This window comes from Coccidioides posadasii, chromosome 1 (assembly GCF_018416015.2).
Source record: "Coccidioides posadasii str. Silveira chromosome 1, complete sequence".
NCBI lineage: Eukaryota > Fungi > Ascomycota > Eurotiomycetes > Onygenales > Onygenaceae > Coccidioides > Coccidioides posadasii.
Genome location: NC_089407.1, coordinates 5,046,564 through 5,059,947, shown reverse-complemented (window position 1 = coordinate 5,059,947; position 13,384 = coordinate 5,046,564). Strand labels below are relative to the sequence as shown.

Here is a 13,384-nt window from a genome sequence, read left to right as displayed (position 1 = left end):
CGTGTCGCCGGCCATGAGCTCTCATCGGTATCAGCCGGTAAGTCATGCTCAGTGCCTGGGATCCATGTGTCCCCTTTCGCTTTGTCGATATCAACACGCTTGTTACGCAACCAGATGCTGAGCCGTTTATTTTAGGTCGACACCCGTACTGATGACGATGATGACCACTCTGTAGCTCCCGGCACCTCCGTAGCGTATCCTGTCCCTGCCTCTCCACCCCCTTCTTTCCATTCCAGAGCCTCGTCTCCTTCCTCCCGGCCCCTTTTTGCTCAGGATCCCCTACATACGGAAGCCGACCAAACGCTTGCGGACACATTTGGCGATGAACAGAACGATTCCGATGTGGAAGATGAGATAGATGACAGGCAACGACTGATGAGGGGTAACCCTACTCCGCCAGAAGAGAATACACAAATACCGGGCAGTTCCAGAGAGACGCAGCGGCCATCCAGACCGAGAAGCTCCACAGTGCTACCTACATTTGGCACCAGCGGCTCTTCCGGTGCCCCAAGAGTGATACGTTCCGCCGCGAACGATGGTGTTTTCGCGAATCTGGCCGCGAAGCCGGAACGTGGGGAGAAGGAGGATGACCTACCACCGGTATGCATATTATCCCTGCAGATTAGGGATATAAAGGCGCGTTGCTGATGTATACACAGAGCTACGAACAAGCCGCCGCCGACGCTACACCCCCATACTGGGAGACAACGATCGTTGCCCCCGGTATGTCATCGGATGAAGTATACGTCGATGGTCTGCCCGTTGGCTCATTTTTCTCCTTCGTCTGGAATGGCATGATTTCAACTTCTTTCCAGCTTGTCGGCTTCCTTCTCACTTATCTCCTTCATACTACGCATGCTGCCAAAAACGGAAGCCGAGCTGGTCTTGGCCTTACCCTGGTGCAGTATGGATTATATATGAAGCCTGGTGGTGGTTCAGAACCAGTATCATCGCCCGGCGATCCTCAATATGTTCCGCCAAATCCCAACAGTCACGATTTCTCTCCAGGATCAATTTCTGATGGAGACGCCTTTGACTCGGGCGATTCTTCCGGTGGCGGAATCTCCGGCATTACCACAAGCGAGTGGATTTCCTACATTCTTATGATTGTTGGGTGGTTTATTTTGATTCGGGCAATTAGCGATTATCTCCGTGCACGGCGGCACGAGCAGTTGGTTCTACAGAGTCCCGAAAGAGGCTTGCCTGTCCCAATTATTGCCGAAGGGGAACGACCAGAAAATGCGGTATAAATATGCCTTCTGGTCGCTTTCGGACCCCAGGTTTTTGGCTACGGGAGCCCCCCTTTTTTTTTCTCTTTCTAATGAAAAAACGTACATGAGAAGGCATGTAACTGCGTGTACTCTATCCTTTTGTGAGGCCTTTTTTTTTTTTTTTTTGGCGTTAATGAGCTTATCCTGGGGCGACCGATCGATTGGAGAGACAGCGTCGATGCCACGGAGCACAGTGTTCGAGAACCGTCCAAGAACCCGAAATCACCGTTGTAAACGATTTTTTTCCTCCTTTACCTACGGCGAAGTATATTTTCCCCTCCGCGATATTTGACTTTTCCTAAGATACCAGGTATAATTACAACAATCAAGCATATTTTCCTTAACTTGCATCAAACGTTTCTCCCAAATGGCCCTCCAAGGTGTAGCTAAATTATCATCTTGTTAATCTGCAGTAATAATATCATCCTGTGCCTCTCGTTTTCAAAAGTGCGCCGTCTCGCCAGATGGGGCTGTCGTATAACTGTGGCGCAGCAGGCGGGCTGCTCTGTAACGCCAGTTCTTCCATCGGTGTCAGCTTTGTTTGAACATCGCGATCCGTCTATTGGCTGTCCGCTCGCTCCCTCTCGCTCCAGATAAAGCCTCTGACGCAGACTTGACATGTCTGTGGCTCAAATATTTCCGCGTCGTCCAGTGACGCTCGTTGCTTTCTGTCTCATCCTGCGGGGCCCGGCATCGGTACAGTGGGAGCCTGCATGCGATGGAGCTTGATTGACCCTGAACCACGGCCTAGTTTCCTCCCACGCAGACTCTGAATTTGGAATTCTTCGCTAGGGACTCCGTCGTTAACTATTTTGCCTTGCTGCGAAAGACGTGGGGAAGTTTGCAGGAAACCCGCTTCCAAAACCCCAGGTTCCTTCCGACAAGCTCCTGTGTGCCACCTGTTCCTTCGTTCGCTGCCCAATCCCGCAGAAGCAAAGCAGGCTTGGTTTTTGATGCATATTAGTATGCTATTCTCTCGATAAGCTCTCTGGTCCATTAAAACCATATTTACTCGTATCCTTCCCCTCTCGAACCCAAATATACCTTTAACCATCGATTGCTCATACTTCATTCATACATAACCGCATGGATGGCGCGTACAAGCCAGGATCAACCTCTGCCATCTCCTTCAGGGCCCATTGAGGCCCGATCTCTCCTTGGATTTACAAATCTCGCCTCAAATCCGCCAAATTACCCGCGTAATCCGACGCAGCAAGTCCTTGAACCGCTAGTTCTGTATATCGTTAGAGTTCCGGGAAGCAAAGGTACTACTCCTCCACGGGGATGGCAGCTGTTTTACGTGCATACATGATTCCATGCGGATTATGGCGGAGATATGTGTATATAACTAACCGACGTGCTGGGTTGATGTGCCCAAGCCTGTGAAGCACAGATGTTTTCTTGTCACCCCTCAAACCGCCCACGAAGTCGAGCTTTTCTCCCGAATCGATAAACGCATCGTTATACTTTTGTCACGTCGCTGGGCCAGGCGATGAAGCAGTTCTAGAAAATATTGAGAATGAAAGAAAGGTAGAGGAGGAGAAAAGACAATGGCAGCACCAGCAGCAGGAGCAACTGGCGCTCCATAGTGGTGACAATGGCAATGGCAACGGCAATGGGAAGGGCAAAACTGACATGTTTGCTTTGTTGAACCGTGTCCGGAGGAAGCCTGTACCCACCACGACAGCCTTGCATATTGATACGATGACTCCCAGCTCAAATCCTGCTTTGGCAAATGTTGACGGAACGCGCTCAGGAGACAAGGAGAGCATAGGTGTAGAACGCCGGCTTGTCGCAAATACAGAGCATCTGAGAGGCGGGGTGCAGAGTGCAGGACACTTGGAGGCGCCACGGCCTTGGGAAACTCCAGGTATTTCGAGGCAGCCAGTGTCGTCGCTATCACCGTCACAAGAGCAGCATTCCGTTCACCCAGAATCCGGAACAGAAGATACGCATGCGAAGCGATGGAGTGCACACTCTCTTTCTCCCGCCCCTATGAAAGAAACGTTCCATCGCCTGCGGAGTAGCTTTGACTCGTCCCCGGGACGAGCGAGCTGGGATTGTGAACGTCCTACTATCCATCCAAAATCTCCGGGCAAATCTCGACTAGGAGGACGGCTGCACTTGCCGGGCGAATCGACAGGACACCCGCTGTCTCTAAGGCCCAAACGCAGCTACGAAGTGCATCAAGAAACCCGTATATCTCCACCTTTCCACATCACACTGATACGGCGAGATCCAACTTACGGGAATCAATGGAATGTTGGGATTATTACGAATTGTATAGCTCCTTCAAAAGCTGCACCGGACGGATCCGTCGCAATTGAGATCACTACACCTGGATATAAAAAGTTCGCGAACAACAAGCCCATCTCCTTCGAGAGTCTCGGAATCAACCTCCCATCCTCAATGCGCCATCTAGTATCGGCCTCCTCGTCAGATTCTTCAGCAGATCAGACCAGGACCGACCCCGATGTCCCAACTGGACCCTTGAAATTTACACGCAAACTCACTCCCGTACACCATCACCCCCCAAGCGAAGCTCTCGACATCAGTCCGCCACGCCGAAAGACACATCCCTTCAGGCCCATAGAAAATTATGCATTCACATCACCTTGGAATGGAACCTGCACCTTTGGTCCTGGGGCCTATAGCCGCACGCTACGATGCAGACATGTCATCCCAAGTCCAAATAGCTCTACGTCACAGTCATCCTCATCGTCCGCTGTAACGGTCGCGGAAATCCGCTTCAACCTTCCCACATTCCCATCTACATATCCTCGTCCTAGCTCCTCGCCTCGTGCAGACAGTTCTAACGACTTATCTTCTCCCTTTGATGAAGACAGGTTAGATTTGAGTTTGGCGAGGGAGCGAGCGGGCGGTGGAATGAGGGGAAACAGTGCTAAGCTGGGTAAGTTGATTATCCAGGACGAAGGCTTGAAGATGGTTGATCTGCTGGTGGCAGCCAGCATGGGGGTCTTTTGGGGCGTGTATGAACATGCTTCTTCTTCTATATGATGGCACCTAGAGTGGTCTTGGCCCATATTGATTATAGAAATATTAACAGTCGAACTTACATTGGGTTTGTTGGATGGCAGCCATATATTGACTCAGGGAAGTTTCTTGGGATAAACTGTGAGATTGTCTTTCCGGGTCCTTAATTACTGGCAGAAATGCCCTTCACTTTCTGTAAACTGGTCATTTAGCAGGTTTGAAGTTTACTTGCCCCTGATTTTTCCATGATCTTAGAAGTCAAGCGTGCAATTAAAAGCTGTAGCAGGCTCAATGGCTTTACACGCAGGTTTTGTCTTTCTGCTCGCATATGCGTAGATTTGAATCCTGATACAAAGTATGGTGATATTAGCAAATATTGATGCAGTGAATTCAACTAAAATTTACTTTGTAGTGATGATGTGCAGTGGCAGCGCTTTTATCTCCTTTATATTATATCAATTAGCGAATCTACACCCTGTTCTAAATATTGAAAGAAACACAACTCAACTCTGATGAACATATATATGCTTCTTTAGTCTCCAACGATACAGTAAATAGTCATCTAAACTCAGGAAATGGGCTGAGCACCACACATACATAGCACACTAGTTAAACACAGTGATGCAGTGCAAAACCCAAGAGCTGGACAATTCAATCATGTAACCTTGCGAGACCACTACAGAGTACCAAAACAGACCGAAGCACAGACATAGCTCGGCTGCTTGACAGGATTAACACACCAGGTTATATCATGCATGCCTGTTGGACAGTCACCCCTCCCTTGCTTTCTGAAGTATCACAGGCTATAGCATTAGGTTGTGTTTCTTAGTGCGGGTGTATGTTCTCATCAATTCTAACCTCCATCTGTATGCAATGGACAATTCTTACAATTTTACTATAACCTTCTATAGTCAAGAGGGAATGTGGATTTTTCCAAAATACTCCGTTGGCACTAACTAGTCCCGGAGGAGCGCTGGAGGCGGGCTGCTTTAACCCGGCTGCCTCAGCCTCGCGTGGGTGAGGCAGGTGAGGCGGGTGAGGCCTTCGATGAGGACCTATAGTCTGTAAGGTGCAGCCACTCAGAGCATCCCATTTTCAACGCTGTTTTAAGCCCATTCCAGGCCATGTGACGTGAAACCTACGCCGCTTTTATTTCAATAACACACCTCATGTCTCATGTCAACAACCATTTTCCACATGCATACCTCAGACACAGCAATAGTCGTGATGTTGTATCCACAAGCTATCAATGCTCAGTCTTGTTGTAGGATGGTGATGCTCTACTTCTCACAATGTATAAATTCAATGTCTTCTGCTCCTTTGAAGCATTTTTTTAGTTCACTCTTGGTGAATACTGTCTCTACTGTCTTCACACTTATTTATGCTGCTCCTTTCCAGTCTCCTTGTGCTAGTTACTTTCTCTGCTTCCTTCTATTATCTGAATGACATGTTTTCCTGATAGACTTGCTTATGGAAGCCCTCCAAACCCACCAAAGAGAGCTGATGTTCTGGGAAGAAGATAGTTGAGGAGCTTGCCCCAGATGAGTACCGCGCGAGAGATACTGTCAGATTGGCTTGATTCCAGGTCACAGGCAAGAAATATGCCAACACCACAATTATTGCCATCAATTGTGTTCAGTGCTTCTGGGATTGGTGAGCCTAATGTTAGGAGCTCAGCTAGGTGCTGTAGGAAGAGAATCCCTGTTGCCAACTAGGTAGCTATAATAACAAAATACTAAGACAGGCTCTAGAAAGGAGGTTCAGAGTGAGGGCTCACTGTATACACACAATAAGCTTCTGTGTCAGATAAACATTTATCCCTTTAGTGAATCCTCTGCCTAGAATTTAGGGCTTTGCCCTGGAACAATCTTTCACTGGTCCACCAGCTCAGTCAGGAGGGTCACAGTCCTCACAGGTGCTATCTTATTGGCAGTTATAATTGGTTGTTATGGATCAGGAATATATATGAGTTAGATATGAAATGTACTGGGCCTGTGTAGTTTACAAGATGCTTTACTTAATCATGTACTTTCTATTGGTTTGCAAATGTCAAGATGTGTCAGTTACACCCAAGGTTTTGAGGGTTTTCCCTTGGGGCATGGCTCCAATCAGGAGAATGACGTGAGTTGTAAGGGGCCTCAGGGCCTCCCCTGGGAATCATGTGCAGTTTGAGCTTAGTTAAACAGAATGACTTAACTGAAGTCCCCACATTGAGGAGGACACATGCCTGTAACTAGTTGGACAGATAGCGTGGCCTTCATAGTCTCTGACTGCATAAGGCCTATGAAAAATATGAATACACACACACACACACACACACACACACAGTCGGAGGTTGATAGCCCAGCTACGTTAGGGGTTTATTAGCTCTGTCCCGTTGCTTATCCATAATTTCGCGAAAAATCGGAGAGGGAAAAAGCATGATCCGATAACTCTCTTTCTGATGGAGCCAGTGCTTGATTATGTCACGTGATTTCGAAATTTCACCTGTTGACGCGCTTGAAGGATTCTATCTCCCAGCGACGACCTCAGCGCCAGTTATGGTCTCCCTTCCTCTTTCAAGAAAAGATAAATAGCTTGATGCAGCAATTTCGATACCGCAAGAGCCAACTTGTCGAAGATGGCTCACAAAAATGGCCGCATGAACGTACAAAGTACCTCACTCCGTCCTTCGTAATCAATTGCGCATCTAATTCTTGTTCAATGGATAATCTCTAAATATATACGCGGTTTTCCTTCCAGGCCCCTTCGGAGTAAACTGACAGGCCAATTTTTGGAAACAGGGGAGCACTTCCCTCACAATTTGGTAGAGCACGTGATCGGAACATATACACTAAAGCTACTTCGTACAGTGTGGTCACCACGGACCAACGCTCGACTTCCCCTCTACCAATAGATGAAATCCCATCCCTGCACGCACCCTCTGACAACACACCCTTCCCTCCTCCAATAAATATGACTCCGCGTATAGTAAAAAAAAGGAGTGGAAGGCAATCATCTGCATTTCAAATTCAGAACAGCGGTGAGTTTGTTCGTCTTTTACCAGCTTACTCTCACTAACAATCACCAGCGAGGCGATCCCAACGCACACCAAAGGTGCAACATTCTCGCCGAAGAAACGCACGCCTCCAGCCTGGACTACCAAACTCGTCATCACCTCCAGCGAGTTGCACACTTGGGAACACTGTACGATACTCTCTATGGCCGAGCTGGTAAGCGAGAGGCTAATCCCTCAGGTGAATGACCGTAAACGAAAACGAGAGTGTGAAACAACACCACCGGTGCATCCACCCAAACATCGTGAAAAGCACGATAATGAACTTGCGAGCCCTGGTGGGTTCACAGTGGGCGAAATCAGGAGGTCAACAGGCATTGATGTTCCTCGAGTCGTCCAAACTGCTGGTCCAGAGGTATGCTTATCATGGCCTTGATAATACAGATGACAGGAGCTAATTCTTATCAAGATTAGTCTAACAGCTTCGCCGCAACACCGTTCGTCTGAACCTAAACGACGGCACTCCGAACCGGAGCATCCATCTTATCATCGTCCGAAGCGGCCACGGGTAGAGGAGGATAAGCTCATTGAGCATTGGGTTAGCAACTACGAATGGCCCAAAAGCCCCTTAGAAGTTGACACCATGGAAACCTTCTTTGTACGACAAAAAACCCCGTCTCTCCGCCGTACGAAGTCGAATGCTAGCTTGAACGGGCCGAGCGAAACAAGTTCACGAGAAGCCAAGAGTAGACCTTACACTGACAAGAACTATGAGGTATTCCTTGAGTCTAAAGGAATATTCCTGGACGATCATAAGGACGGAATCACTAGCGACAGCAAAATTTCCTGTCGAAGACTACTCGAGAAAGACTCAGAGACTCCTAGTGGAACGAGGTTTGATGATGGCGTGTTCGAATTAACCTGCCAAAGGATTAGGAAGAAAAACGAGACGGGCGTCATTCGAGTCATTGCTGAGTTGATTGTTCCTTCTGCTGAGGGTGCGATAGACCACGGTCGCGTCTCATTCCAGCACTTGGTAGAAAGTGTGAATGAAGGCTGGGATAGCTCGATATCTCTAGATGAGGATCAACGATTGCCACCACCTGCACTAACGCCACATCTTCCACATTCTCGACAATTTCGATTATCTCGGCCACAGCCCGATTATGCGGTCGGGTTCCCCCGACAATCCTTCTCAGAAGCTCGACTGGAAAAGCTTGCACCATTTGTCGGTGAAATTGGCGATATGTCTTTCTTTATGAGTACTGCATACATGTACTTTCCGTTTATGACGGTTGAAGTGAAGTGCGGAAAGGCGGCACTCGATATAGCAGATCGACAAAATGCGCACAGTATGACTCTCTCAGTAAGAGGAGTTGTTAAGCTCTTCAAGGCCGTGAAGCGTGAAAAGGAGTTACACCGACAGATCCTGGCCTTTTCAATTTCACACGATCACTGTTCTGTGAGAATCTACGGCCACTATCCTGTGATCGAGGGAGAGAAGACTACATACTACCGCCATCCCATTCACAAGTTCGACTTCACCTCACTTGATGGCAAAGAGAAATGGACATCCTACAAATTCTCTATGAGTGTGTACAATGACTGGGCACCTTCCCATTTTAAGAAAATATGCTCCGCTATTGATGAACTGCCACAGGTAAATTTTGAGGTGTCGCAGGCGTCACAGATATCACAACAACCTGAAGTATTACATCAATCGGAGCTGAGTTTCTCAGAATCCACTGGACTTTCACAAGGTGTCGGAGGCGTTGATATACATGGCTCTAGTTTTACATCTGTATTGGAAGAGGCTGATGGTTTGCAGAACGCTGCCTCGGATGCTCCGGTAACCCGGCAGAGCGAAGAGGGCTCTGCTGAAGCATTCAATATGTCCAAGAAGAGACGTACCTTTAGATAGGCAATAATTCCGCTGATTGGAACCGATGTGGAGTTAACTGCTTCAACGCCATCTCAGTGAGCGATTAGTTTACATAATCATTTTTATTGTTATGTTTTGCCAACCCGTCTCAATAGCATCTATGGAATGGAAGTCGAAATGTCGTCTTGAACTTCGAAATATACGCTAGCGATTCTGATGTATACGGTATACCCGGCCGGTCTTGAAATGCTTGACACTCACTGGATGGCTAAACTAACTTAACCAATTTATCCTGCACTAGTCCTAATTGGGCCATGTCACCCTCAACGTTAATGGAGAGTGGTGATTCCCGGACTGTCCATCTCACCTGGCCACACACTTGAAACAGTACATTTGCAACAGAAAGAGCCCAAGTATATAAGGACCCCGCAGAGAAAAGATCACATATGCCAACCACCGTGTCCATCTTGGGCAGCAAGCATGCCGAGGTACCACAGTGCCAAGAGAACAGTCATCTGGGGCTGTTCAGCGGTACCTCCGAATGTGAATGGGATGGGTGGAACAAGCTCAAGGTTGCCGCCGTCATCCACTCTTCGGAATACGACCAATTCGCGATTTGTAAGAAGAAAGCCGTGTCGAGAATTGTGCTGTCTCATATAACAGATGACCTGACTGAGTGCTTGGCGATACTCGTTGCGAATTCCGAGGAGTGGGTGGGTTGCAAGGGCTGTGCTCCATTTCCACGATGGCTTGACATCTCCTGGTGCGCGGTTTGGACCGGCGCCTGCTGGCAGTGCGACCGCAAAATAAGCGGTGTCTGGCTTGAAAGCATCGATAACTTCGGCGCACTCTCCAACATCAAATGACACGGGAGTGAGGCCGTTCATTTGGTTGATTGCCATCAACCGGTCAAACCCAGCTCGAAGAGCCCGTCGCACTGTTGGAAAGACATATTCTGAGATCTTGCTTCTAAGAGCATTCTCTGCTGTTATAGCACGGGGTGGGGATGTCGGCATGGGGTCTGGTGGAAGCCGTGCTTGAACCAAGAGATTCTGATAACTTTGAAGAAGTGCGTTCAAGTTGAAGCCATGCCAAACCCCTATATTGTGGATGTCGCTAGCTTCGTATGCTGTATTGGTGGTGTTGCGCCCCAGGGTTTGGAGGTGGATTGACTGGAATCGCTGGTAAGGCACTTTGCAGGTAAGTTAAGAGGGACACCTGGTTCGCCATATTGAGCAGGAATCAATTTTCACTCTCAAGTTTTTCGCAAGTCGCTAGCCGAGGAATATCGTAGTCTTATAAGTTCTGAAATGTATCAGCATATTTGGTTTCAGGGTAAGGTCATCGGCCGGATTGTATGAAAATAATCGAGCGCCAACGATTACGTTGCTCACGTCCAATTATCACCAGCCACGTCTAGCTACTCCGTAGGTTGCTGCCTAAAGGCACTCCACGTTTTGTACAATCTTCACATGCCCATGAGTACAACAAGGGGCTCCGCTTGCCAAGTTAACATATTTAACCCGGATACATACAAGACAAACAAGACAAACATACCAAGGTACCATTAGTATCACGTGATTTACTGCAGGTCTAGACGTCAAAAGTCACAATCCGTCTTTCGTCCAGCGACCCGAGCCCACTTTCGAGATCCAGGTAACGATGGAGCTTAACAATATCAAACCTTCCGAAATTGTTTTCAAGGCGAAGCTTTTTGCCTCCGATTATTCCGTGATATTTCTTGTTATGGTTCATGGCCAGATATGTGTTATGAAGGTGGTAAGTAAGATCCTCCGAGCATTGCTGTGTTCTGATACTGATGGTAAGAGCATCACGGTCGAGGGCCACGACGGTACTACGAACCGAAAGATCGTGAGTTGGATATCCATGTGCTTGAGTCTGCCGCCTATCGGCGACTAAGGGATCGAGGGTTGTGTAGACGTGGAATTATCCCTCGTTTCCTTGGGACGATGGAGAAGTTCGATCCGAAAGCATGCCAACCTTACCTGAAAATGTTCCTTCATGATAAATACCTTCCTAGCGCTATTTTTCTGGAGTACATACCGAATCTTGAGATGATTCATCTGCACAACTATACACAGAAACGAATGGACAACTTTCTCAAAGGCATGCAGGAGATACACGGAGCAGGAGTACGACACAGGGATCCGAAACCTAGGAACATGATGATCGTCAAGGACGATTCGGAAAGAGTTGTTTGGATAGATTTTGATCGAGCAGAGACTTACAACCTTCCAGTCACCGATGAACAAAAAAGGCTTTTGGACGAGGAGGAGGAGATTGTTCTTGGCTTCTGGGACTGTTTAGTAAGTGCTCTGCACTAATTGCAGCTCGTCTAAGGGGGCGACCCATTCGAAATCTCATTATCTACCGCAGCAAGCCGATTGTAGAAAAGGGAAACTTGATGAAGCGTACCTTTTCTACTGCACTTGATCGAATCCTCTCGTGTCACGCGTGAACGAAAAAGGCCATCCCCATTGGGTATATATGTGCCCGACGCACGGTTGAAGCTGCTTAATCAAAACCGGCTAATATACTCCGAAAGTGTCTTTTCCTCTACCTAGCTACAAATTCTTTCGCATATGGCTCATATCCCACCATTCCCCCATCATCATGATTTACACAATTATGTACTGTATGGATGAATTGGTATTTGAACGCTTAGCTATACTTGTCTCAGTGATCAGCAGCTAACGAAGGCATAGACATGGCACGGTAACGCTTGAATTTTGCGTAGCGGAAATTTGCACTCTCGCTAGGGTATGAGCGGAATGATGAGCAGCCGACGCATGTGATACAACAATATCCTCATGACTAGTAACTTGGAAACTTTTCGGCAGAAGGTAAGTGCAGGTGGGGGCGGGGCACGAGCGATTGATAGAAATATTGAACTATGTGCGAAGCCCAAGCTCTGTCCATGTTTGTAGTTACAATATAATTAATTAGATGATAAAGGTGGATGCCGCCTGCTGCTGCAGTGAACAGGAAGCGATCCATCAAATACAGATGGATCCAAGTACTGCTTAATTTCCGTCCAACCAGTATCAGGAAAGAAAGAAAGAGCAAAGCACACGCATCATTCCTCACAGAGGGGGAAGTGGGGAAGCAAGGGAAACTTGAGAATAAGTGTGAATAGATGAAATATCTTGTTTGTTGTACTCCGTACATTACAACGAATTCGGTAGTGTACAGTACTGTAAAAATTCTCATATCTTTTGAATGATCAGTATGACCGCATTTCCCAGTAAAATGACCCCCATGGTTTTGAGGTATGCTTTTGATCGCGGGGCCGAAAAAAGTGGGCATCTTGTACGGAGTACTCCGTAGTCTCCTGCTCTTCACATCTGCCCCACATAGTACTTTGTGGACCTTTACTTTTTGTAATTTGGGTGGTTGTCCTGGTTCTTTTTGTCCTGGTTTTCTTGTGAAGGACTTTTTGTGTTTCCATACAGCACAGGTATTCTGTTGATTACATTTCAGGTGAGTTGACAATTTTTCATGAATCAAAGGAATACATTTAGATGCTTTCGCACGTATTCAAAACAATTGGAGACTTGCCACCGTGATCGCTACAATTTGATTGAATTAAACTATGTGGGTCTGTACTTACCAACTGTCAGGGGCTGAGCTGAAGCTACTAGCTAGGCTCTATACGGAGTATACACGAACGTATTGCTTGGGGAAGGAAGAAGAAGGAGGATAGGCGAGTGTGTGTACGGAGGTGTGGAACAAAAGTTCCCGGAAAGCTTATACAGACAATACTGTTTACAAATACCTACTACCCCACCAAATTTGCTAGGAAACTCAAAGTACCCCTGAAATTGACTAGTTACTCTCATCTGAATCCTGTTCCAAATCCTCCCAAGAATCCTCTCTACCCAAATTATATAGAGCAGCTAGAGCTTCAGCAGCTTCCAAAGTCTCTAGACCAGCTGCCCAAGAATCTGCCCCAAGATCCTGCTGTTGAGAGAGCTTTCCCTTAAGCTGTTGACCCTTCCATACACAAGGTGCCTTATAACCACCCTCTCTATACTCATTACCCCCTTCCAAGCATATAATCTCTTGAATATGATGTGGAATCCGCTCAATCCACTGTTGAATCTTTGCTTGTGGCAGCTCTTCCCAGGCTTTCTTCCATTCATGTTCAGCAGTCTTAGATTCTTGTGGGGCACCTTTAGCAGTTGTATGTCACTTGAGCCACATCCAGGCAGGCTCAATCAT

General features: G+C 47.4%; 5 protein-coding genes across 6 annotated transcripts; 4 read left to right on the top strand and 1 right to left on the bottom strand.

Annotated features, from left to right (window-relative positions):
• Positions 1-13: 13 nt before the first annotated feature.
• On the top strand, positions 14-1,590 carry D8B26_001437 (uncharacterized protein; the record flags this gene model as incomplete). The annotated part of the gene is made up of 3 exons (XM_003065437.2): positions 14-37; positions 136-600; positions 660-1,590. The coding sequence occupies 3 exons, from the start codon at positions 14-16 to the stop codon at positions 1,248-1,250; spliced, it is 1,080 nt and encodes a 359-aa protein (XP_003065483.1). The 3' UTR covers positions 1,251-1,590.
• Positions 1,591-2,355: 765 nt separating this feature from the next.
• Positions 2,356-4,537, top strand: D8B26_001436 (uncharacterized protein). Its single transcript, XM_003065436.2, has 2 exons — positions 2,356-2,536; positions 2,665-4,537. Exons 1-2 carry the CDS (start codon positions 2,362-2,364, stop codon positions 4,287-4,289), a joined length of 1,800 nt encoding a protein of 599 aa, XP_003065482.1. The 5' UTR covers positions 2,356-2,361; the 3' UTR covers positions 4,290-4,537.
• A 2,633-nt stretch (positions 4,538-7,170) lies between these two features.
• D8B26_001435 (uncharacterized protein) lies at positions 7,171-9,249 on the top strand. The gene is made up of 4 exons (XM_003065435.2): positions 7,171-7,287; positions 7,336-7,451; positions 7,502-7,675; positions 7,730-9,249. The coding sequence occupies exons 1-4, from the start codon at positions 7,221-7,223 to the stop codon at positions 9,179-9,181; spliced, it is 1,809 nt and encodes a 602-aa protein (XP_003065481.2). The 5' UTR covers positions 7,171-7,220; the 3' UTR covers positions 9,182-9,249.
• A 124-nt stretch (positions 9,250-9,373) lies between these two features.
• On the bottom strand, positions 9,374-10,158 carry D8B26_001434 (uncharacterized protein; the record flags this gene model as incomplete). The annotated part of the gene is made up of 1 exon (XM_066123537.1): positions 9,374-10,158. The coding sequence occupies one exon, from the start codon at positions 10,156-10,158 to the stop codon at positions 9,583-9,585; it is 576 nt and encodes a 191-aa protein (XP_065979611.1). The 3' UTR covers positions 9,374-9,582.
• Positions 10,159-10,793: 635 nt separating this feature from the next.
• Positions 10,794-11,769, top strand: D8B26_001433 (uncharacterized protein). 2 transcript variants are annotated; one of them, XM_066123536.1, is made up of 3 exons: positions 10,794-10,921; positions 10,972-11,469; positions 11,540-11,769. In XM_066123536.1, the coding sequence occupies exons 1-3, from the start codon at positions 10,805-10,807 to the stop codon at positions 11,594-11,596; spliced, it is 672 nt and encodes a 223-aa protein (XP_065979610.1). In that variant the 5' UTR covers positions 10,794-10,804; the 3' UTR covers positions 11,597-11,769. The 2 variants fall into 2 exon arrangements, with proteins under 2 accessions (XP_065979610.1, XP_065979609.1); XM_066123535.1 differs by having other exon boundaries at positions 10,972-11,769.
• The last annotated feature ends 1,615 nt before the right edge of the window (positions 11,770-13,384 follow it).

Excerpts from the sequence above, each read along its gene's own strand:
- D8B26_001436 (XM_003065436.2), top strand. The coding sequence starts at position 2,362 with ATGGCGCGTACAAGCCAGGATCAACCTCTGCCATCTCCTTCAGGGCCC. Across the intron at positions 2,537-2,664 it reads TAGAGTTCCGGGAAGCAAAG|ATGTTTTCTTGTCACCCCTC; the intron begins GTACTACTCCTC and ends TGTGAAGCACAG.
- D8B26_001435 (XM_003065435.2), top strand. The coding sequence starts at position 7,221 with ATGACTCCGCGTATAGTAAAAAAAAGGAGTGGAAGGCAATCATCTGCA. Across the intron at positions 7,452-7,501 it reads GTTGCACACTTGGGAACACT|GTGAATGACCGTAAACGAAA; the intron begins GTACGATACTCT and ends CTAATCCCTCAG. Across the intron at positions 7,676-7,729 it reads TCCAAACTGCTGGTCCAGAG|ATTAGTCTAACAGCTTCGCC; the intron begins GTATGCTTATCA and ends ATTCTTATCAAG.
- D8B26_001433 (XM_066123536.1), top strand. The coding sequence starts at position 10,805 with ATGGAGCTTAACAATATCAAACCTTCCGAAATTGTTTTCAAGGCGAAG. Across the intron at positions 10,922-10,971 it reads AGATATGTGTTATGAAGGTG|CATCACGGTCGAGGGCCACG; the intron begins GTAAGTAAGATC and ends TGATGGTAAGAG. Across the intron at positions 11,470-11,539 it reads TTGGCTTCTGGGACTGTTTA|CAAGCCGATTGTAGAAAAGG; the intron begins GTAAGTGCTCTG and ends TATCTACCGCAG.